The sequence below is a fragment of the Macaca thibetana genome, chromosome 10 (genome assembly GCF_024542745.1).
Source record: "Macaca thibetana thibetana isolate TM-01 chromosome 10, ASM2454274v1, whole genome shotgun sequence".
NCBI classification, from domain to species: domain Eukaryota; kingdom Metazoa; phylum Chordata; class Mammalia; order Primates; family Cercopithecidae; genus Macaca; species Macaca thibetana.
This window is the reverse complement of record NC_065587.1, coordinates 7,950,001-7,973,199: the sequence shown is the minus strand read 5'-3', so window position 1 is coordinate 7,973,199 and position 23,199 is coordinate 7,950,001. Positions and strand designations below refer to the sequence as shown.

The window sequence follows — 23,199 nt, the reverse complement described above, 5'->3', positions numbered from 1 at the left end:
GTCTTATCTGTCAGTTGCTTAAGTGTTCTTCATAGAACTTATTAGCATCTAATATTATAAAATACAATATTCTATCTATTTGTATCTGCCTCTCCTCAATTGAATATAAATTTCTCGAAATCAGATCTATTTTTTCTACTTTTTTTCTTTTTTGAGACCGTCTTGCTTTGTCACCCAGGCTGGAGTGCAGTGGCGCAATCTCAGCTCACTGCAACCTCTGCCTTTTGGATTCAAGCAATTATCCTGCCTCAGTCTCCTGAGTAGCTGGAACTACAGGCGCCTGCCGCCACACCTGGCTAATTTTTGTATTTTTAGTAGAGACGGGGTTTTACCACGTTGGTCAGGCTGGTCTCAAACTCCTTCAAGTGAACCACCCACCTTGGCCTCCTAGTGTGCTGGGATTACAGGTGTGAGCCACTGTGCTCAGCCTGTTTTTTCTACTACTTTATCCCCAGCACCTAGAATGCCTGGCACATAGTATGCATTCAGTAAAGATTTGTGGAATGGGCTTAGAATGTAGAAGGCTACAAAGGCTATCACTCCCAATATCATAATGAGAAAAGCTGGATAATCTACCAAATTGTAACTTCTGTTGAGCCCATCAGAAAGCTGAGGTTGCAAGGCAACCAAGTAACCTCAGTGCCAAAGAGAGAGAGACAAGAGAAGCCTCTCCAAAGACAGAACACAAGAACGCCTTCACCTTTGGCAGAGCACAGGAGAAAGAGATTACTGCCAACCTAGTTGGCAACAGGAAATCCGCTATAATTTTAATTAAGTCTTAAAGGCCAAGTATAGGTTGGCATGTGAGTTTGGACTAGCTGGGGGCCTCAGATACAAAGGGAGTTCACACTCATTCATAAGCCCTTTTTAATAAACCTCCACCAGCAACCGTATTGGAAGATGGGGACTGGCAAAGAGCCTGGAGAGAGACCTTTCTGTGGGGTAGGCATCTAGCTGCTCAGGAACAGGCGCAGACCCCACCTGCTTCCTCTGGACCCTTCTCTTCTAAAAAAGCAGGCCAGGTGCGGTGGCTCATGGCTGTAATCCCAGCACTTTGGGAGGCCAAGGCAGGCAGATCATCTGAGGCCAGGAATTCGAGAGCAGCCTGGTCAACATGGTGAAACTCTGTCTCTACTAAAAACACAAAATTAGCTGGGTGTGATGGCGCACACCTATAGTCCCAGCCACTTGGGGGCTGAGGCAGGAGAATTGCTTGAACCTGGGAGGCAAAGGCTGCGGTGAGCCAGGATCAAGCCAGTGCACTCCAGCCTGGGCAACAGAGGGAGACTCGCCGCTAAAAAAAAAAAAAGAGAGAGAGAGAGAAAGAATAAAAGAAAGAAAGAAAGCAAAAGCAGTAAATTCCCTCTGTCTCAGGGAATGGGCAAAGATCTATTGCTGCCAGGGGAGGGGTAGAAACAAAACCCAGGAATCCAAATTCAAATGCAAAAAAGCAGGAGAAAGAGAAGCAGAATCCCTCTAGGATCCAGGGGTTTGCCATGAGGATGGTGGGAATGTTGAGAAAGCCCCACCCTTGAGCATCCTGGGCTACACATTTTTTTTTTTTTCTTCAAGACGGCTGTGTCATCCAGTACAGTGGGCTTGATCTCAGCTCACTGCAACCTCTGCCTCCCGGGTTCAAGCAATTCTCCTGCCTCAGCCTCCCAAGTAGCTGGGATTACAGGCACCCGCCACCACACCCAGCTGATTTTTGCATTTTTAGTAGAGATGGAGTTTCACCATGTTGTCCAGGGTGGTCTGGAACTCCTGACCTCAAGTGATCCGCCTGCCTCGGCCTCCCACTGTGCTGGGATTACAGGGGTGAAGCCACCACCCGGCCCAGTATTATCCCTCTTGTAGAGTATTTGAATTCTAACTCTGTGCTGTTCGTCTTTCATGAAGAGATCCTGACATAGCGATGGCCAAGTGAAGCAGCATTGTGTTTATTTAGTTCATTTACAGTTTAATAGGAGCTTGCTGAAAGCCAAATGCCACCCTAAAGAGAAACCAGACACGGCTACATAGTCATATGATGAATCACAAGCGAGAATACGCACAGATCCTGTCCCTTGCCCCTGGAAGACAACACCTGTGGACTTTGCTTAGTGCCAAGTGAAAACAAGTGAATGCTATCTCTTTATCATGTTCTTTCTGTATATGTCAGATACATTTGAAATGAATTTACTGGGACCGGGCGTGGTGGCTCATGCCTGTAATCTCAGCACTTTGGGAGGCTGAGGCAGAAGGATGGATTCTGGCCAGGAGTTTGAGACCACCCTGGGCAACATAGCAAGATCCCATCTCTACAAAAAAGTAAAAAATGAGCGGGGCATGGTGGCACGTGCCTGTAGTCCCAGCTACTCAGGAGGCTGAGGCAGGAGGATCACTTGAGCCCGGGAGTTCAAGGCTGCAGTGAGCTATGATTGCATCACTGCACTCCAGCCTGGGTGACAGAACAAGACACTGTCAAAAAATAAAAATAAAAAATAAAAAAACAAAAGAAGGCCAGGCACAGTGGCTCACGCCTGGAATTCCAGCACTTTGGGAGACCAAAGTGGGCGGATGACTTGAAGCCAGGAGTTTGAGACCAGCCTGGCCAACATGGGAAAACTCCATCTCTGCTAAAAATACAAAAATTAGCCGGGCGTGGTGGTACGTGGCTGTAATTCCAGCTACTCAGGCAGCTGAGGCATGAGAATCGCATGAACCCGGGAGGCAGAGGTTGCAGTGAGGAGGGATTGTACCACTGTACTCCACCCTGGGTGACAGAGGGAGACCCTGTCTCAAAAAAAAAAAAAAAAAGGAGAAGAAGAAGGAATAAAATACTGACATATGAAACCACATAGATGAATCTCAGATGAGTCATGTGAAGTGAAAACAGACAAGGCTACATATTGCATGGTTCCATTCATATGGCATTCTGGAAAAGGTAAAACTATAGAAACAGAAAACATATCAGTGGTTTCTAGGGACTGGGGGTGTAAGGAGGGGTTGACTACAAAGGGTCCACCTCTTGGGGAGGTGATGGAAGAGTTCTATATCTTCATTGTGGTGATGGTTACATGATACGGTTTAGCTGTGTCCCACTCAAATCTCGTCTTGAATTGTAGTTCCCATAATCCTCATGTGTCATGAAAGGAACCTGGTGGGAGGTAACTGAATCATGGGGGCAGTTACCCCTAAGCTGTTGTCGATAGTGAGTAAATTCTCATGAGTTCTTATGGTTTTATAAGAGGTTTTCCCGCCTTTGCTCAGCATGTCTCTTTCCTGCTGCCATGTGAAGAAGGACATGTTTGCTGCCCCTTCTGCCATGATTATCAGTTTCCTGAGGCTTCCCCAGCCATGCAGATGTGTGAGTCAATTAAACCTTTTTCCTTTATAAATTACCCAGTCTTGAGCAATTCTTTATGGCAGCATGAGAATGGACTAATACGTTACATAACTGTATACATTCATCAAAACTTCAAGAACTGTACACTAAAAGGAGTGTATTTGGCCTGGCACAGTGGCTCATGCCTGTAATCCCAGCATTTTGGGAGGCTGAGGCAGGTGGATCACGAGGTCAGGAGTTTGAGACCGGCCTGACCAACATGGTGAAACCCCCTCTCTACTAAAAAATACGAAAATTAGCTGGGCATGGTGGTGGGCGCCTGTAGTCCAGCTACTTGAGAGGTTGAGGCAGGAGAATCACTTGAACCCAGGAGGCGGAGGTTGCAGTGAGCCAAGATGGTGCCACTGCACTCCAGCCTGGGCAACAGAGGGAGACTCCATCTATTAAAAAAAAAAAAAAAAAAAAAAGTGTATTCACTGTACATAAATTATACCTTAAGAACTGAGAAAAATGGGAAACAAAGCAAATGGTAAGCAACGTGGGACTTACAGCGTGAATATCATTCAGTCACTAAGCAGTACACGTCACACGTGAACAACCTGGGCTCGAACTACATGGATCCACTTACATGTGGATTTTTTTCTTTTCTCTTTTCTTTTTTCTTTTCTTTTCTTTTCTTCTTCTTCTTCTTTTTTTTTTTTTTCCCTGAGACAGAGTCTTGCTCTGTCACCCAGGCTGGAGTTTGGTAGCACGATCTCAGCTCACTGCAACCTCCACCTCCCAGGTTCTAGCAATTCTCCCGCCTCAGCCTCCCGAGTAGCTGGGACTACAGGTGTGCGCTACCATGCCTGGCTAATTTTTTTTTACATTTTTGATAGAGACAGGGTGTCCCTATGTTGCCCAAGCTGGATTTGAACTCCTGGGCTCAAGTGATCCTCCTGCCTTGGCCTCCCAAAGTGCTGGCATTAGAGGTATGAGCCACTGTGTCTCGTGTTTATTTTTAATTGAAGTATATTTAGGACATGAGGAAATGCTCATGATCAAATGGTAGGAGAACGAAGTAGGGTACAAGACTATATTTACAGTACGATCCCAGTTTTGTAAGACACACACACACATTGATGATGATGATGATGACAAGAAAACAGCACATGTGACCAGGCATGGTGGCTCACGCCTGTAATCCCAGCTACTTGGGAGGCTGAGGCAGGAGAATTGCTTGAACCTGAGAGGTGGAGGGCAGAGGGAGCTGAGATCGCACCATTGCACTCCAGCCTGGACAACAAGAGTGAAGTTCTGCCTCAAAAAAAAAAAAAAAAAAAAAAAAGACAAAAAAAAAAAAAGAAAGAAAAGAAAAAGAAAATGGCACATGTGCATATATATGATATATGTTAGGAAAACGATTAGAAAAAAATGCACCCCAATGTTAGCAATGTAACCTGTGGAAGTCAGGATCACAGATAACTAATGTTTTTCTGAATACCTTTACTAAATTTCCAAATTTTCATCTGAGCCTTTGTTCCTTTTACAATCAGGAAAAAATAATTAAGATTGCTATTGGAAAATACCGTAAAGGGGCAGGGCCGCCTGGCTGTCTTTGCCCAGAAGCGGCCAGTGACTGCATACAGTTCATGTGCCCTGAGGCGGCTGCCTTGGTGATCCGAATGCTGTTGAGCTTGGGGTCTTTTAGGTCCTGGTACCCTAACCCTAACCCTAAGGCGCTCTGGGTTTCTGCAACCTTCGGCAAGTCTAGCACCTAATATTCCGCTCACGTCTGAGTTTTAGTCCACCGACAGTGCTGGTGTCCTTTCCCCCAAAAGAGTGATGTCACTTATTTAGTTCATTTCTTCCTTCCTTCCTTTCCTAGCCCTTTCCACAAAGGATTTGGAGATGCCTAAAACAATATAATCTGGATTTCATAGGATGGTCCTAGATTTGTTGCTTTTTTTTTTTTTTTTTTTTTTTTTTTTTTTTTTTTTTTTAGCGCCACAAACATGGGCCAGAGGGAAGATGAACACTGTGGTTCCTCTGACCCTCTGCCTGGTGGTGGTCATGCCTGGCCAGAAATGAGCCTTGCACCTCAACTGCAGGCCAGGCCAGATTTAGCTCAGCCTGGGCACATCCTCCCAGGTGTGGTGGAGCCACCTCCATCCTGACCCTGGTTCTTTTCACTGGCTGGCCCCTGGAGCTGACTCCGTCCTGGCCTGAGGGCCCCTCTGCTTGCTGCCACCACAGCGGCCACAGGGATGCAGCCCATTTATTCGTAAAACCGAGGCCCAGAGAGTGGCCTGTGTCTTCCACAGGTGACTGGGGAAGGGCTGGGGAGGGGCACAGACCTTCCCTGCCTCAGAGGAGGCTTAAGGAAGCGTGGGCAAGGGAGGGGAGCAGATCGGGCAGCCACTACTCTGGGGGGACCTTGGACTGTGAAAAGGGGTGGGGGAAGGAAAGCTTACAGGGCACCCAGAGGCTAGGGTGCCCACCTGGCAGGATCTCTTGGCTTCTGAGCACCCCTTAAATTATCCTCACTTGATCATCCCTATTTTATTGTTGTTGTTTTGAGACAGTTTTGCTCTTATTGCCCAGGCTGGAGTGCAATGGGGCGATCTTGGCTCACCGCAACCTCCACCTCAAGGGTTCACGCGATTCTCTTGCCTCAGCCTCCCAAGTATCCGTGATTATAGGCGCCCACCACCACGCCTGGCTAATTTTTTGTATTTTTAGTAGAAACGGGGTTTCACCATGTTGGCCAGGCTGGTCTCGCACTCCTGATCTCAGGTGATCCACCCGCCTCAGCCTCCCAAAGTGCTGGGATTACAGGCATGAGCCACTGCGTCCCGCCAATCATCCCCACTTTTCAGCAAACGAAGCTCAGGCATTTTCCGTTTGTCTGTGGTCCAGCCTCCCATCCAGGTGGGGACTCAGGGACACCTCCTACAGGAAGTCGGGGAACGGCTCAAGGATTGAGCAGCGCTCTGATCTCTGAGGCCTTGGAGCCTGGGTTGGGAGGCCTGAGACTTCTAAAACCCACCACACATTCTCAGAAGCCAACTCTGGCCCTTTGTCTGGCTGTCCCATCATGGTGTCAGAATAACGCAGGTCCTTCTCTGAGCCCACCGGAGTTTCCCAAGGGCAAGATTGGTTTCTCTTCATGTTTGTCCTGGCACAGCTGAGTCTCACATACAGTACGTGCTCAATAAATGCATGGTGAATGAATGATGGCCCAGTGGATACATAAGGAGAGCCAGCTGATCCCCCACCAGGCTGGGCCACTCAGGGGTCAGGCCTCGCTCAGCTTCCCAAAGCATGTGGTCTGAGCCCACGGGGAAGTCACTGCGTCCTCTCACTTGTCCCCTCTCCCTATGAACTACGGGGGGATTGGTCAGGTGGTCCACACGAGTTCTTCCCAACCTCCCCCATCCCGACTGGGCCTTCGCTGCCTGTGTGTGAGTGGACCAGGATCTGACATCAGGGCCCAGGATGCAGAGGCCAGCCCTGTTCTCCATCTGCAGGGACCTCCGAAGGTCCAGTTTTGGCACAGGCTGCAGCAGAGCCAGATCCCTACTCCCGTCACTTGGCAGCACTTGCTCACCCTCCCGACATTTCTGGGGTGTGAGAAGGGTGAAGAGGGATGATGAAATACCCCCGTCCTGAGGTCCAGGGAGCTTTGGCCCAGGAGAGGGCTCTGGAGCTAACGCTCCCCCTAGTGTCAACTCAGGGGCCTTAGGGACCTGAAGAGATGTGGACAGTTGGTGGCAGCACTGATCCAGGGTGGTGGCTGTGGGAGGTGGGAAGGGCAGCTGTGGACGGCAGAGAACCCTGGGCCCCGGCCTATGGTGTCACTCATAATCATGACAGTGACCAGCTCATGAGTGCCTGTGGCCTTTTTCTTTTTTTTTTTGAGTCTTTCTCTGTCGCCCAGGCTGGAGTGCAGTGGTGCGATCTCGGCTCACTGCAAGCTCCACTTCTCGGGTTCATGCCATTCTCCTGCCTCAGCCTCCCGAGTAGCTGGGACTACAGGCGCCCGCCACCACACCCGGCTAGTTTTTTGTATTTTTAGTCGAGATGGGGTTTCTTTTTTTTTTTTTTTTTTTTTGAGACAGAGTCTCGCTCTGTCGCCCAGGCTGGAGTGCAGTGGCCGGATCTCAGCTCACTGCAAGCTCCTCCTCCCGGGTTTACGCCATTCTCCTGCCTCAGCCTCCCGAGTAGCTGGGACTACAGGCGCCTGCCACCTCGCCCGGCTAGTTTTTTTGTATTTTTTAGTAGAGATGGGGTTTCACCGTGTTCGCCAGGATGGTCTTGATCTCCTGACCTCGTGATCCGCCCGTCTCGGCCTCCCAAAGTGCTGGGATTACAGGCTTGAGCCACCGCGCCCGGCCCGAGATGCGGTTTCACCGTGTTAGCCAGAATGGTCTCGATCTCCTGACCTCATGATCCACCCACCTTGGCCTCCCAAAGTGCTGGGATTACAGGCATGAGCAACTGTGTCTGGCCTTTTTCTTTTTTTGAGACAGTGTCTCGAGAGCTCTGTTGTCCAGGCTGGAGAGCAGTGGTGCAATCATGGCTCACTGCAGCCTCAAACTCCCGTGCTCAAGCAATCCTCCTGCCTCAGCCTCCCAAGTAGTTGGGACTAGATGCATGCACCACCACACTCAACCAATTTTTAAACTTTTTGTAGAGGCAGGGTCTCACTATGTTGCCCAGGCCACCTTTTCTTCTTGCTCTAACTCTCCAACTGGAAAAATATCACTTCTACTTGGGGAAACTGAGGCCCAGAGATGAGGTCAAGTTTGCAAGCTGGCCTCTGAGGGCAGGGTAGGAGAGGGGAGGTGGGCAGTTAAGAGGCCCTGCCAGATCCCTCATCGGGGGGCTGTGTGATCTGGCCTTAGAGTGGAGGTTGCTTCATCCAGCTCAGCGGGGGCCACGGTCTCGCCACGGTGTTTGGGCAGTGACTGAGGCCAGGGGCACCAGGAGCCTGCTTGTGACCCGCCACCTCCCCTCCCAACCCCGTTCTGCCTGTTTGCAGCCTGGGGCTGTGGGCCAAGCTGGGCGTCCGCCCCAGGCTGCAGGGTTCCAGCTCCTCAGAAGCTAGGAGCAGGGGACCCGCCACCCCTCAGACAAGGAGGCTGGGTGACAAGGACCCGTCCCCTACCCTTGCTGAGCCGGGACAAAGCCACACTGCAGGGGCAGCTGCCTGCCTCACTCCCGGGTGCTCTGTGAGGCCCCATGCCCAGCTGGCGTGCTTTTCTGGGCAGCCTTCCCAGGGCTTGGTGAGCATGGCCACAGCCGCCCTCATGTCTTGCTTCTCTCCCATCTTCAAGCCAGCCAAGGCTGCCAAGCCAGGCCTCCTCCCCCCTCAGTTTCTCCAGCGAGGGAAGGGGTTCCTCAGGGATTTCGCTCAGTGCCTTGGGCTGGCTGAGACTCCTCAAAAAACCCTGGCTGGCTCTTGGAGCCTCTGTTTCCTTGGCTGTAGGATGGAAATGGGGGAGACTTGCCCATACCCCATGGAGATGTTTGGAGATGCACTTGCAGATAATGTAAGTAAAAAGTGGACAGCACACGGTAGGTGCTCAGGAAAATGTGCTCAGAGGAGAGTTATGGGTGACACCAGTCTTGTCCTGCTGTTTGGGCTGGGGCAATAGAGAGGCGCCAGCCAATGCCCGCACCGTGGGGAAGCCCAGGTCAAACAGCAGCAGGTCTCGGGGAGAAGGGAACCCCAAAGGGCTCATGTGCCTCAAATCCCCAACCTCTAGTTTGGCAGGGGCAGTGGGCCATGGCCTTTTGGGCAGGGGTCCTGTGCCCTGGATCTTGCCCAGCTCCAAAGCTAGTAAGCCCCAGGGAGGCCACCCCCACCAAGTGAAGTGGGCGTGAAGACAGATGATGGCAAAGGGACTTCCAGATGCACGAGATCAAATGTTTATTGATTTTTTCCTAAAATACTATACATTTAAAGGAACTCTTCAACTGAAAAGACGACAATTTTTGGTAAATCTGTAGCACAGAAATGAGGATTTCTGCTGGTAAGTTCTCGCGACAGACACAGACACAGGTCCACTTTCCAAGCAAGACATCTGCTCACTGGGAACAGTAAATGCATAGCTCGTGATGGCGGTGGGCACTGCTGAGTTACATAAAATACAGGTTCTCCCCCACCCCCGGCCGCCCCATGTGACCACAGTGTAGCTCTGGCTGCAGCACCTGCTCCCTGGCGACTCTGGGCAGCCGGAGAGACTTGTGCGGTGGGTAAGACCCAGCTTTTGTTTGCACACAAGTAATAGGACGACTGAAATCTGCAACTACTGCAAAGTCGCGGGCACTTTTACAGTGTTCTGCTACGGAACCAGGACAAAGGCCAGTCAGAAGCCGGACCAGCAGTCAGCTGGTGATGACAAGCCTCCCTCCAGCAGGCACCACGTCAGAGAGGCCCCAGGCCCACTGAGCCCAGGAGGAGACCCAGCTGGCCAGCCAGACCTGTGCCCGAACGCCACAGACTTCAAGCAGTTTACAAACGAAACTCACTGTTAAATCTCATTAAAACAGTAGATGAGTGCTTTAGATTCTCTGAATATCAAATAATATATACAGATATACACTGAGACATGACAGTCTAATATAAAGCATCTTTATCTACAGATGCATTTGCTTGAAAAGTTAGTCTTCTTTTTAACTCTGAATCACTGATAAAATTGTTAATTTGCAAAAGAGTAGAGTTTTAAGCAAGAATAGAGTGAAAATAATTTTTAAATATGGCGATTTGGGGGAGTTCTACCGAAGGTTCTATCTAAAGCTTCCATTCAGATGCCCAAAAGCACAAAGAGCATTAGCATTCCCAACAGAAACCCGACCATAACCCGGTTCCATCTTCCTGCTACAATCTGTTTCCTCAAACATCATCTGCCACCTGAGGCTAAGCCTACACATGGCATGGCTAACAGGGCATGGGAATAGGGAGATCGCTTCCTCAAGACTGGTGTGCATCAATCTGTGCCATAATTTAAGTAGAAATGAACAGGTGTATAAAAAAGTATAACTGTACATAGCCTTTAAATTAAAAACCTCAAAATCTTCACTCAGAAAATAGGATGTAAGCTTGTTCATTTAAGTTGCAGGTGATGGAGTCGTCAGAGAGAGTAATCAGTGGAACAAGATCAGTGTAACCCACCATTGACTCGGAAAGGAGAGACAAAGTCAAGAACATAGAGATCCATGATAGGCCAATAGGCACAGTGGGCGGGGAGGGGCAGCTATTTCTGTTGTTCTGCGTCTTCCTGCGCTCAGATCCCTCCAGCTGCACTCGGAAAGGTGCCGAGTCCCAGGCGAAATGACCAGCTCATCTGCCTTCCAGGGACACCATGAAGCCAAGAGCAATGGAACCATCATCTCTTGCAGGAAAAGGAGTGGATGCCCACATGGCTGGCTGAAGCTCCTGGGCCCGCCGCCTCCGTCCCCCGCTGGCCTGACCCCTGGCTCATCACTGGATCGCCTCCACATAATTTGCCGGGTATAGGCCAACTTGCCCGTTGTCCAATCGTCCCTTGCACCAGCCCTGCTCATCCTCGTCCTCCATCTTGGTCAGCTCGTCCCCTGTAAGACAAAGAGGGAGCCGTCTCCATGAGAGGGTGTGACACCGATGGTGGGCTAGAGAGCCGCATTCACGAGCTTCGGGCCCACAGAGAGTGGAAGGCCAGGCATTCTGTGGCGGGAAGGCCGAGGGCCTGGTCATTTCTCTACTAAATGCATTTTAAGTTGCCTCTTTGGTCATGGGCCTCTGACAGATCTAGAGATGACAGTCTCACACAGTAATTTAGAGCAAGCAGCTCTCAGCTGCCACAGTGGCTCCCACTGGGACTGCAGCATCGAGCTCCATAGGGCTGTGCCTTCCTCACCACCCTGGCCAGGTGGCAGGAATTCTCCCTCGGTTGTGCCCCTCCCTCACGCTGGGCCTCTTCTGTCCTCCCCACCGGGGCCCCGGCCGCCTTTCTCCCAGCAGCTGTCTCTGGGGTCTCTCCGCCTTTGTTAATCCCTCTCCTCTGCAACTTCCAGGCTGCGAGAGGGGAAGGGACCACGTCTGACAGTCATACCTGTCATTCTATCCCCAGCATCTGGCTGAGGACTTGTGCACGGTGCCATGTGTCAACCCTTCCTGACACCCTGAGATAGGAGCCCCTGGCACTGTTCTGGAATCTCCCTGTGGCTCTAATGTATTAACGTGGTTCCATTTATCTTCTGCTTGTTCCAGCCTGAAGGACCTCCTACTTCTGGCCAGGCCTCAGGTAGAGGAGGAGATACAGAGATGAGAGGAACTGATGGAGCCTGGTCTCAAGGAGGCAGACTAGGATGGTGAGGAGGAGGTGGCACTAGGGCGGGGCCCTAGGTCTGGCATTTGCCAGGTTAGGGAAGCAGAGCAGCTCAGAGCCCAGGGGTGGGCAGGGCCCGTGTGCTTCTGGGTGGTAACTCACTGCAGGGAAGGCCAGTTGGGCCTGCTGGCTCGGACCTTGTCAGGAGCAAGCAATTGGTGGGAAAGAAATAGTCCCAGTGCTGTTTGGCCTTTATTGTTAAGTTTGTAGTTTTGTAACTCGCTTGGGCATCTTTTCGTCCATTTTTCAGAACTAGATGCAGTTTTCCCCCTGGTTTAGCATTTCCCTGATGCTTTGAATTTTGTATGGCAGCAATGCTGGTCCAGATGCCTGCGGAGCTAACGCCTGGGGCTTTCAGTGCTCCCCGGACTGCCTGGGCTCAAATCCCAGAGCCACCACTCACTGGCTGGGAGACCTGGACCAACTGCCTCCACTCCCTGGGCCTGTGGCCCTCATCTGTGGACTGGGGGTGCTGTGAGGATTACGTGTTAAGACACCAAAGAACCCTGGGAGGGCGGGACACGCGTAAGCACTGGCTCAACCTCCCACTGTCATGCCACTTCTGCCAGAGCAGTGCTCCTGAAGATCTGACCCAGAGGCATTAGGAGCAGACGCAGGGGCCACAGGGCAGCAGCCGTGATGAACCACCATCTCTTCCCCTGCTTTGTGCCTTGGGCCCCTGGCGTTTCTTTTGTCCTGCCTTCATGGGCTGCTGTGCTCACAGGCCTGGCTCCAGGCTACCGAGGCTAGGATGAGACCTGTAGCCCCACACTACCATGTGGCAAACAGCCAGAGCACCGCAAGAGACAGACGTAAGTCAAGCCACACCGGTTGGGAGCTAATTTTGCATTGTGAAAAAGCAGGATAACACAGAAAATAGAACGAACAGGAAAGCTTTCACATTGTGCAAATGTGAACTGGTGATTAGAAGGTTCATTTCAATCAGTTTGCTTTTGACAATTTACTTGAATCTGGAAGAAACATTTTAAACCTACAAAATTACTGTCAAACCCAATAGGTAGGATTGAAAAGGAGTTAGAAATTATAAACAAATAAACCAACAAAGTCGGGGGTAACAACCCCAACCAAAGATATCAGAAACTGGATGAAGATGGCTTAAAGGCACATTAAAAAAAAAATCCCAAAAAACAAAACCAAAAAAACCCAACTTCTCAAACTGGGCAGAGGCAGCTAGCTGATAACCAGCCCAGGGGATGAGTGTCTGGGGACAGCAGGGGGGCATTTTGAGTGCTGAGGGAAGGAGGCTGAAGGCTGGTTAGAAGCTAGGCCATTGGGCACAGCCCCCAGGCCCTGGCTTCCCTGCTGAGTGGGGGATTGGGGTGCTGGTGGTAAGGCAGCCTTTCCCACAAGTGTAGCCTAAGGGCAGGGGCACACCTCAGCCTATGTGGGTTGAGTTCTGGCCCAGTTTCCCTCTTGGAGTGGTAGATGCTGCTTCTAGGGGAGCTTCACAAAGAGGGCAAGAGAGAGGGAAGAATCTGGGTTGCTGTTGAGTCTGCTTTGGCCCTAGGCCACTCCATCTTCCTTAGGTGCTACTAAGATAGCAATTTTCCTTTTTTTTTTTTGAGACAGAGTGTCACTCCATCACCCAGGCTGGAGTGCAGTGGCATGATCTTGGCTCACTGCAACCTCCACCGCCCAGGTTCAAGTGATTCTCTTGTCTCAGTCTCCCCAGTAGCTGGGATTACAGGTGTGAGCCAACAAAGGTGTGGGCTAGGACTGCATGACTGTACCCCAGCTTGGCTAACAGAGTGAGACCATGTCTCTATTAAGAATAAAAAAAAAAAGATTATCATTGAAGACCACTCAAAGAAGAAAAAGACATTGGACAGCAAGTCTTCACAGGTAGAGCACACATAATCAGGATCCAGGCTGTTTTATAAAACTATGGTTCCTGCTCCTGGCAACACAGGTATGTGTGTGGGTTGGTATGTGCATGGTAGGTGGGGGCAGGTAGATGTGCACACACACAAGTTGCTACCTGAGACAAGGCCCTACCTGGTCCAGAGGCATGCCAAGTGCTACTCCAGGGTCTGGGCAAAGCTGTGGCTTTCCTAAGGGCTTCTCTGGCAGTTGGGGACCCCTGGAGAAAGGCTTCCCTCAGGGACCTACAGGGCTAGCAGCTCCCAGAGTACACATGGGGGAACCTGGTGGTCCTGGCCAACAGCTTCTCCAGATGCCCTTCTGCGTGACTAGCCAGTGCCCTGCAGTTCACAGCCTTGGCCCAGCGAGGGGAGGCGTCCAGGCACTGGCTTGGGGGCACCTCACTATTTCTGAGTCTTGGCATTGGGCATCTGCTACTATTTTTTTTCTTTTTTTTTTGAGACCGAGTCTCGCTCTGTCACCCAAGCTGGAGCGCAATGGCACAATCTCAGCTAACCATAAGCTCCACCTCCCAGGTTCAAGTGATTCTCCTGCCTCAGCCTCCCAAGTAGCTGGGACTACAGGCAGCCGCCACTATGCCCTGCTAATTTTTTGTACTTTTAGTAGACAGGGTTTCACCCTGTTAGCCAGGATAGTCTTGATCTCTTGACCTCATGATCTGCCCACCTCAGCCTCCCAAAGTGCTGGGATTACAGGCGTGAGCCACTGTGCCCGGCCTACCTGTTTTTTTGTTTTTTTTTTTTTTTAAGAGATGGGGTCTTGTTCTCTCTTCTAGGCTAGAGTACAGTGGTATGAACATGGCTCACTGCATCCTCTTGGGTTTCAGTGATCCTCCTGCCTTAGCCTCCCAAGCAGCTGGGACTATAGGTATGCATCACCACACCCAGCTAATCTGCTACTTTGGTTTGTTTATTTATTTGAGACAGGGTCTTGCTCTGTTGCCCACGTTGGAGTATAGTGGTACAATCATGGTTCATTGCAACCTCAATCTACTGGGCTCAGGTGATTCTCCCACCTCAGCCTCCCAGATGGTTGGGACTACAGGCACGTGCCACTAAAATCAGCCCAGCTAATTTTTTCTTTTTTTTTGAGACAAAGTTTTGCTCTGTCACCCACGCTGGGGTGCAGTGGTGCGATCTCAGCTCACTGCAACCTCCGCCTTCCAGGTTCACGTGATTCTCCTGCCTCAGCCTCCTGAGTAGCTGTGATTACAGGCGTCTGCCACACGCCTGGCTCATTTTTGTATTTTTAGTAGAGACAGGGTTTCACCATGTTGGTTAGGCTAGTCTTGAACTCCTGACCTCAAGTGATCTGCCTGCCTCGGCCTCCCAAAGTGCTGGGATTACAGGCACGTGTCACCATGCCTGGTCTAATTTTTCGTATTTTTTGTAGAGACAGGTTTCGCCATGTTGCCCAGGCTGGTCTCAAACTCCTGGGCTCAAGCGATCCTTCCACCTCGGCCTCCCAAAGCTCTGGTACTACAGATATGAGCCACAGCATCCAGCCAATTGGCTGCTTTTGACAATGAAGCCAGGGCACTGGGGAAGGGCCTGCAGTGACTCACAAGTGAAACTAGCAAGAACTTTTCCAGACTTAAAAAACAAAAAAGAGCCCCCCACCTGCAGGTGGGAAGCCCTCCTCCCCTGGATGCCGGGGGAGCCCACCTACCAGCCTTGAAGCTCAGCTCATCGTGCTCCTGCCCCTCGTAGTCATACAGGGCCCGGACTCGCACTTCCGTCCCCGAGGTGGCGTCGTCGTCAAATGGATTCGAGTCCCCATTGGCATCCGTGGAGGAGAAGGGGTTGTTAGACTCATCGTCTGACCAGTCGGTGGGATAGCTCTGGGTCTTCTCGTAGCTGCTGACACTGCAAGAAAGGGGAGGCCACAGGGCTGTCAGCACAGGGCTGGCAGAGGGTGTGAGGCCCCCGCCCCTGCAAGGGGAGGGCACTGGAGCCTTGGGGCTCAGGGCTGAGGGCTCCTTCCGAAGGAGCACAGGTAGAGCCAGTGCTAGTGCGAGTTCATGCCATCCACACTCATCCTGAGCCACCAACAGGCTTTCCAGGGGCAGGCGGCTGGAGATGCCCACAGCAGAGGCCAACCTGGGGCCTCGCTCTCTAGTCCCCAGCACAGACTGCGTGCTTTTTTGTTTTCCTGTCATGGTGCTGCTGGGGCCTTGAAGGGTTAACAGAGGACAGAAAAAAAGCAACTGAAGATTGTTAGCTGTGCCCTCCCCGAGGAATGGGGGTGCCAGAGAGCCTGTGCACCAGCAGGCGGTAGGCCCGGGTGCAGCACGCCAGGTGCCCACTTCCTGCAGAGCTTCGTGCATTGCTGAGTGCTCAGGGGTGAGGCCCCTGGACAGAGAGACAGAGGGAGAGAGACAGAGCGAGCGAGGTGGGACCAGAGGAAGCGTTTGTTCACCAACTTTTTGGCCTTAGTGTCCTCCTTCTCACTGACGGTGCTGCCCGTGTCGTCCTCATCCTCGAAGGGGTTGTAGCTGGACTGTGACTGCGCAGACTGGGCGGGGTTGCTCGGGACATTAAGGGTGCTATGGAGAGAGAGAGCTTTCAGGGGATCCCAGCTCTGCAGGGGCCCATGAGGGTCCTGGCAATTCCTAGCTGCAGGATCTCAAGGGACAGATCAGCTCCTCCTGTGACTGGAGGGGACCATGGTGTTTCAACAGAAAGGTTACTGTGGCAGAATGAGGGCAATAATACTTCAGCTGTGAAACATGGTCCAGGAGCCTAGGAGAGGACTTGGTTTCCCTTCTCCTTCCTTGCACCTGGAGACAGTCCGTCCAGAGCAGGGGCCCTGGGGTGGTGGGTGACAAGCCACAGTTGGAGCAAAAGTGGTTTCCATGTTCAGGGCTTCTCCCCTGTCCTGGCTCCTACCACCGTGAGCTGGGGGGAGGTCAAAGAGCCCCTTGGGGTCTCCTCTGAGAGTGATAATTTGGGAGGGGCCGGCTCTCATGGATGAGTGGGAGAGGCCTCTGAGCTCTTCAGACCACACGGCCTCCTCCTGACTAGTAAGGGGTTCAAGGCTCACTCTTCTGCTCTGTGGGGCTGGAGCTTCCAAAATCAGGGCCAGGGCCTGCTGCACAGTCTTTTCTAGGCATAAAGAAGGATTCCTTTTGTGCTCCAGAGGGAAAATCCAGTCATGCAACTGCCTACTGTGTGCCAGGCCCAGTGTGGGAGCCAGAGAGATCTGGGCCAAGCTCTGCCTGAGGGCTGGGAGCCAGGAGCTAAGTTACGCACTACGAAGACCACAGGGAGACCGTCAAGCAATCAGACAGGCACCAAGGGCCGTGGAGCCCCACCAAGTAACTGATCCTATGGACCGGGCTACCCTGGCCAGCAGCACCTTCTACTTCCAAGACCAGGGCCTCAGGGCACAGGCCCCCAAAGCACTGGACGGACGGCTCAGCCTGAGCACCCACCACTCCAGAACCAAGGGAGGGAGGCGAGGACATGTCTCCAATGCCACCAGAGTGATCCTGAGTGGCCAGTAACTGCCTCATCCGCTTCAGCCTGGCAAGGGGTACTGGACCTAGGCCTGCTGGAGGCCAATATCCAGGCCACATGTCTGAGCTCACCGGCCCTCCTCCCTCCTTGGCACCTTTCTCTAGCAGACTGTTGTGAGAGGGTACTGGTGGGGGCGGCTGAATTGTGCAGCAGCCCTGGCCAGCCCAGGGTCCCCAGCGTCTCCTCTGAGGCAGTGTTTCTTCTTTCCCATTCCCACCCCCAAGCATTACAGATGCTGGCCTGATCCCTGGGACAGGCACTTACCGCCGAGCCCACCCGCCCAGACAGTGTGCACAGCAGCAGAATGATGACAGCCACACCTGCTGGGAAGCCTGGCTGGGGGCTTCAGTGCCTGGGGCTGCAGGAAGGCCATGGGAACCTGCGCTGAGCCTTCTTAGGAAGCCCCAGTATGAAATGACTATTACTGACTGTGACATGGAGGCCTCTGGGCAGGTCCTGTAGGAAGACCTCCTCTAGCACACACTTTCCAGAAGGTTCTAATGACCACAGTGCCACCCTTATATCTCTCGTTTTCAGCCAGTGACTAAGTCAGAAATAACTAATGCTCCTAGCAAAGAGGTAATTTGGAAGGGAGATGTCTGGCAGTCCTCTCCTGTCCCTCCCTTGACTGGCGCCTGCACGTAATACAGAGTGAGCACGAAACTCAGCAGGACCTCGGCTGCCCAAGGGAACCAGGGTGGCACCTCCACCAGTGTCCAGGCAGGGCGGTGCTATCCCTGGAGACATGAATGCCAGCCCTGTCATCAGCTCCTACCCACTCGGGTCTGAAGCTCAGGGCCAAGGCTCCCTCTGGATCTGTCAGCAGCTCTGGCACCAGGCAGGAAGATGACCCTCCCCGGAGATGCCCCAGGCCACGGCCCACAGAGCTCGGGAGCCCAGGAACCTCCCAGGTGTCCAGGCTGGGTCATGGTCCACAGAGCTCGGGAGCCCAGGAACCTCCCAGGTGTCCAGGCTGGGTCATGGTCCACAGAGCTCGGGAGCCCAGGAACCTCCCAGGTGTCCAGGCTGGGTCATGGCCCGCAGAGCTCGGGAGCCCAGGAACCTCCCAGGTGTCCAGGCTGGGGCTCTCCTGGACCATGCAGATTGCCCGGGGGCCCCCCTCCATGGAACGGCCTCTTTTGGATGGAGGTGGCACCCACTCACCTGCTGGGCTTATTCGGCAGAACTGGTCGCCTGTCTGGTTGATGCCCGTCAGAGTGACGCCGTCAGTGGCCTTCTTCTTCTCTCTCCGGCTGAGGGTTCGATTCAGGTCTGCGGACCACTCCTGGGTAACAGGTGCCGAGGGAAAGAAACCGAAGGTTCACTTGCGGGAAGCCACGTCTGTCCTCCATTCCTACCCAGCGAGCCTGCAGTCCGCTCCGTGCATCTGATGTGTAGACTCGGGGCCCCTGCTCTCCCTGGCTTCCCGGAAGACCTCGGGCTCCCCACGCCCCACTTATGACTCCAAACGACCCGAGCCCCTCCTCACTGTTCAAAGCAGGGGCACTTCTACCACCACCCCCAGGCCATGCTGCCCCCTCCTAGAGGACCAGCAGGGGTGGTGAGGACCAGGGCAAGGTCCTGGGCCTCCTGATCCTGACCCTGCCCACCAAGGTTCTCAGCCCCATCCCCCTCAGGCCAGCATGGGCCCCTGTGGCCTCCCCAGATGTCGTGCTGAGCCTCCTAAAGTAGACATGAGCCAGCCTCTGAGGCACTTGTCCTGAAGTGCTGAAGATCCTTTGCATCGATGCCCTAAATTGTCCCTGGGCCACAGGGTCAAGACAGCTGGCTTCGGAGACCTGAGCAAGCCTGCCATGTGGAAAAATGGGCCCTGGACTGCAAATAAAACCAGGGCTAGGTGGCTACCACCTGACAGAAGGGGCAGGCAAGCAGACTCACAGTCTCCAAGGAGCAGGGCTCTCCCCTGTGTTTTGCTGCCCTGGGATTTTCTTCTGGGACCTGAGCTCATGCTGGGGCTAACGAAGCACAGCACGCTCCTCCCGGAAGCCTCATGAGTTCCCGGGCAGCGAACGGGCTTCACCAGCTGCACGGAAAATGGACTAGGGCAAAACCATGAATGGAGACTGTGTCTTGATTTTCTAGAAGAGTCTGTGCATGCCTGCAGATGTTTAATGAGCTCTCCTTCACCCACATCTCCACCGGTTACCAGACAACTTTGATTAAAACTTGGTGTGGCTGAGTCCACAGCTCTGCTCACACGTACTTACAGAACTTTTATTTTTTATTTTATTTTATTTTTTGAGACGGAGTCTCGCTCTGTCGCCCAGGCTAGAGTGCAGTGGCCAGATCTCAGCTCACTGCAAGCTCCGCCTCCCGGGTTCACGCCATTCTCCTGCCTCAGCCTCCCGAGTAGCTGGGACTACAGACGCCCACCACCTCGCCCGGTTAGTTTTTTGTATTTTTAGTAGAGACGGGGTTTCACCTTGTTAGCCAGGATGGTCTCAATCTCCTGACCTCGTGATCCGCCTGTCTCGGCCTCCCAAAGTGCTGGGATTACAGGCTTGAGCCACCGCGCCCGGCCAGAACTTTTAGGTTGGAAGCCAACTCAGAAGCATCCTGTCTAACCTGTCCATTTGTCAGATGAGGAAACTGAGGCCCAGAAAGGCAACGTGACTTGCCCACGCAGAGGGGGTGGCAGACCTGGGCCCCTGATCCTAAATCTGGGTCATCTTTTTGTCTATTAATTATTTTCTGACTGGAACAGGTTGACTGAGAACTCAATCAGAACCTCAGAGTTCTCCACAGTGACCTCTGAATATAAATTCATCCTGATCAGGCAGCTTCCAAAGGCCAATGGGATCAATACCAAGCTGGTGCTGAAGGGAAGGGCTGGCTTTCAATACCCCTGACAGCAGGGCAGCCTCAGCTGAACTGCTAGGAGCCTGGCAGGGGCAGCACACACACCCACGCGGGCCACAGACACCCTGCACGGCGTATGGCACTCTATGAGTTAGCCGAACGCAGACACTTACTTCATCCTTGTGGCATGAAAAATAAAACAAAGAACTGCATTAGAGAAAGTCAGGCATGGTCCTGTAACAGCTGCAAATGTGCGCACAAGGAACGCACAGGGGCTGGTTCCCAGCCCATGGACCCATAGAGAGAAGGGCCCCCTGGGCTCTGGCTGGGACACCCTCCAGGAGACAGACTGTCAAATAGTCCTCCCCACTGTGCCCCTCTCTGGATATAATGGGCACCTCTAAGGTACCCAAGTGAGTTTCACAGGTGGTTTCCTGTGCCACTCCGGGAGCAGCAAAACCTCGCTGTGTGTGAAACCCCAGCTGTGCACAAAACACATCAGCCGAGGCTTCCTGGTGTGTGGCTCCAGAGGAGAGGCTGGGCTTTGTGCTGTCCCCTCTAGGGCCACTTCCACTCGGGAAGGCTCTGGACCTCCATGCTCTCCCAGTGCCTCTGTGGAAGGGGCACAGCTGCTCTGCAGCCTCCTCCTGGGAGCAAGTCCTGGGCTGGCACAGGGGAGTGCTCGGCGGCAGGGCCCATGCTGTCATTTGGAGAAACCTTCCTGTTAAGGGCCACAAAAGAAATGCAGGAGTAAGGACTGACAAAACTGCAGGCTACGAGGCCCCAGGAGGCTTCTGGGGGGTGGGCCTGGGTCAACAGCCCTGCATGGACAAAGTCACCATGTTCCCCAACAGCCCCCGACAGGAGATGGGTGCTCTTGTCATTCCCATTCCACACGTGGGAAAACCGAGTCACAAAAAGGGTGAATAGTTTGCTCAGCTTCCCACAGTTGGTCAGAGGTGAGCAGAATCTGAATGCAGCCCGGGCTCTGGCCACTGCTGAGTCGGGGAAGCCACGAGGTCCATGCCCACGGCAGAGGTAGTCGCCCTCAGCATCCCCGCTGGGGCAGCTGACGCCACGTGCTTCAGCCTTAGGGGCAGCAGGACCTTCACCCGCTGCCTTCAGGGTGCCAGGTGGGGCCTGGTGACCAATCCTAGGCCTGGGTGAGTCCTGAGATCCCCAAGTCCTTGCATTTCGAATGTAAAGATAATGAAAGGCTCAGACCCACATGATGGGAAAAGAACGTTCATTTTGAATCAGGATTCACTGAATTTACTGCCTGGAGTAGGGAAAAGTCCTTTGTTGGAAGGGTAAGGAGGGCTGCCCACTGAGACCACCTCCCCTCCCCTGGCCCACTGTGAGGGGGGCACTGCGGCTGCTCCCTTCCCGGCCATTCCACAGGGTGAATCAGGGACCTGAGGTCCTGTGTGCCTGCGGCTCCAGGGACTGACTAGGAAGGAAGGGAATGCCAGTGGCCAAAGAGTGACAGTCAAACATTGCCAACTAGAGAGGACATAACTGCAACTTCCCAAGAGGTTCAGAAGGCCTTTGGTAATGCCTGCAGCCCCCCAGGCCTCCATGCCAGAACTTGGTCTGTACTATAGCTATGCCTAAAGACTGCCTGATAAACAGGGCAAACACCAACATAGAGTCTGGAATGAGAACGAGGACATCGTCTACCAACTCTGTGGGCCCAGGTCCTCTTCCAGGCCAACGAGGTCATGGGCACACCCTCCTCTTACCTCAAACTGTGGCCAGTTCATGGCCATGCCTGGCCCGTGATTGGCTCGGAACCACCTCAGGTCCTCCACCGCATCAGCTGCTCTGATGCTCTGCTCCAGGTCATGGTAAACGGCTTTGTAGCTAAATCAGAGGGAAACATGGCTCTTTTAGAAGGCAGGGGCCAGCTACCATTTGTCCCAGCCCAGTGCCAGCCAGAGCAGGTCCTGTGGTCTCTGCCCCGTGAGGTGGTTTCACAGACAGAGCCAGAACACTCCTCCCTTGGCTCGGGTGGAATATCACGGGCCACCACGTGCACAGATGGCTTCTAACAAATGAGCTTTAAATCAAACCAGCAAAGCAGGTAGCAATGAATGAGCCCTGCTCTGTGTCACATATGCAAAAGGCACCAGCAGGTGGGCTGCGTGGGCCACCACTCTGTGTGCTCCCATTTAACCAGGCCCAGAGTTGAGGAAGAGAAAACTGGAGGGTGTTAGAAAGTAACCCTCCTTCCTCATCTGTCAGAAAGGCTTTATACCCAGACGTGCAAATGCAGAGTGTGAAGATGACCCAGTGCTGAACACACCCACCAAGATGGGGTGGGGGCCGCCTTCCGCCTGGCAGCCATCGCTGGCTCACCTTCCTAGGAAGCTGCCCTGTGGGGGAAGAGTATGGATCACCGCTGGACCTGATATTTTCACTTATAATCGTTATGGCTGGTGAGTCATGTGCTTTCTCTGGGCTTCGGTTTCCTCCTCTGTTGAGTGGACATGATCCCCTCCATCAAGGGTTGAGTTGTGTCCTTCATAGGAGACATGCTGGAGTCCAAACCCCAGTGCCTCGGAATGTGGCCTTATTTGGAAATAAGGTCTTTATAGAGGTAATCAAGGTAAAAGGAGGTCACTAGCAGGAGCCCGAATCCATATGACTGGTGCCTGTATTAAAAGGGGGAAATCCAGACACAGAGACAGACAAGCCTCCGCATGATGGAAGTCACTCCACATGCAGAAGAGGCTGACACAGGCCAGCCCCACCCTGCTCCTGCCAGCAGAGCTGCCTCGGGCAAGTCATTTAATCTCACCCAGCCTCAGCTTCCTCATCGATAAGATGGGGTCAGTGCCACCCACTTTACAAAACTGTCATAAAAATGGAATGGTGGCAGAGCAACAGTGGTGCAATAACTTGCCTTTGATGATTTTTATACAGAGGGAGACAAAAGGAATGTGTTTTTGTGATGCGTCCCTACATGGTTCTGCTAGATGGATGACAGTAGTCCATGCCCTTGAGTTAGCCGGGACCTCTGCCCTGGTGAAGGCATCACAGAAGCACAGATGAGGAAAGTGCAGAACAAACAGCACAGCTTCCATGTCACAATTCAGAACAAACAGCACAGCTTCCATGTCACAATTCAGAACAAACAGCACAGCTTCCATGTCACAATTCAGAACCATGTCTCAGAGGGTATGTGCTGTCCCGGGGGCTGAGAGCCACTAAGCAGTCAGCTGATCACAAAGGGCCTCAAAGAAAGACTGTCCCAGGCACAACCAGCCCAGAAATG

General features: G+C 52.8%; 4 protein-coding genes across 9 annotated transcripts in view; 2 read left to right on the top strand and 2 right to left on the bottom strand.

Annotated features, from left to right (window-relative positions):
- MPPED1 (metallophosphoesterase domain containing 1) overlaps positions 1 to 23,199 on the top strand; it is an 822,621-nt gene that overhangs the window by 162,620 nt on the left and 636,802 nt on the right. The gene's annotated exons all lie outside the window — the stretch shown is intronic.
- Positions 1 to 23,199, top strand: part of TSPO (translocator protein) — a 677,237-nt gene that overhangs the window by 367,563 nt on the left and 286,475 nt on the right. The window contains exon 1 of one of the 4 annotated variants that reach the window (XM_050806135.1): positions 21,280 to 21,289. The exons of the other annotated variants lie outside the window; for them this stretch is intronic. The gene's annotated coding sequence lies outside the window, so the exon portion shown is untranslated. Of the gene's footprint in view, positions 1 to 21,279; positions 21,290 to 23,199 lie in introns of those variants that run through there. 4 annotated transcript variants of the gene reach the window in all.
- LOC126963616 (NADH-cytochrome b5 reductase 3) overlaps positions 1 to 23,199 on the bottom strand; it is a 414,164-nt gene that overhangs the window by 247,421 nt on the left and 143,544 nt on the right. Inside the window, exon 1 of one of the 3 annotated variants that reach the window (XM_050805968.1) lies at positions 15,358 to 15,361. The exons of the other annotated variants lie outside the window; for them this stretch is intronic. The gene's annotated coding sequence lies outside the window, so the exon portion shown is untranslated. Of the gene's footprint in view, positions 1 to 15,357; positions 15,362 to 23,199 lie in introns of those variants that run through there. 3 annotated transcript variants of the gene reach the window in all.
- The window catches only part of PACSIN2 (protein kinase C and casein kinase substrate in neurons 2), a 147,950-nt gene continuing 133,976 nt past the window's right edge, over positions 9,226 to 23,199 (bottom strand). The window contains 6 exon segments of the mRNA XM_050805906.1: positions 9,226 to 10,909; positions 15,253 to 15,449; positions 16,007 to 16,129; positions 18,267 to 18,285; positions 18,288 to 18,387; positions 21,665 to 21,785. Of these exon segments, the coding sequence (XP_050661863.1) occupies positions 10,797 to 10,909; positions 15,253 to 15,449; positions 16,007 to 16,129; positions 18,267 to 18,285; positions 18,288 to 18,387; positions 21,665 to 21,785 (673 nt within the window). The 3' untranslated portion in view covers positions 9,226 to 10,796.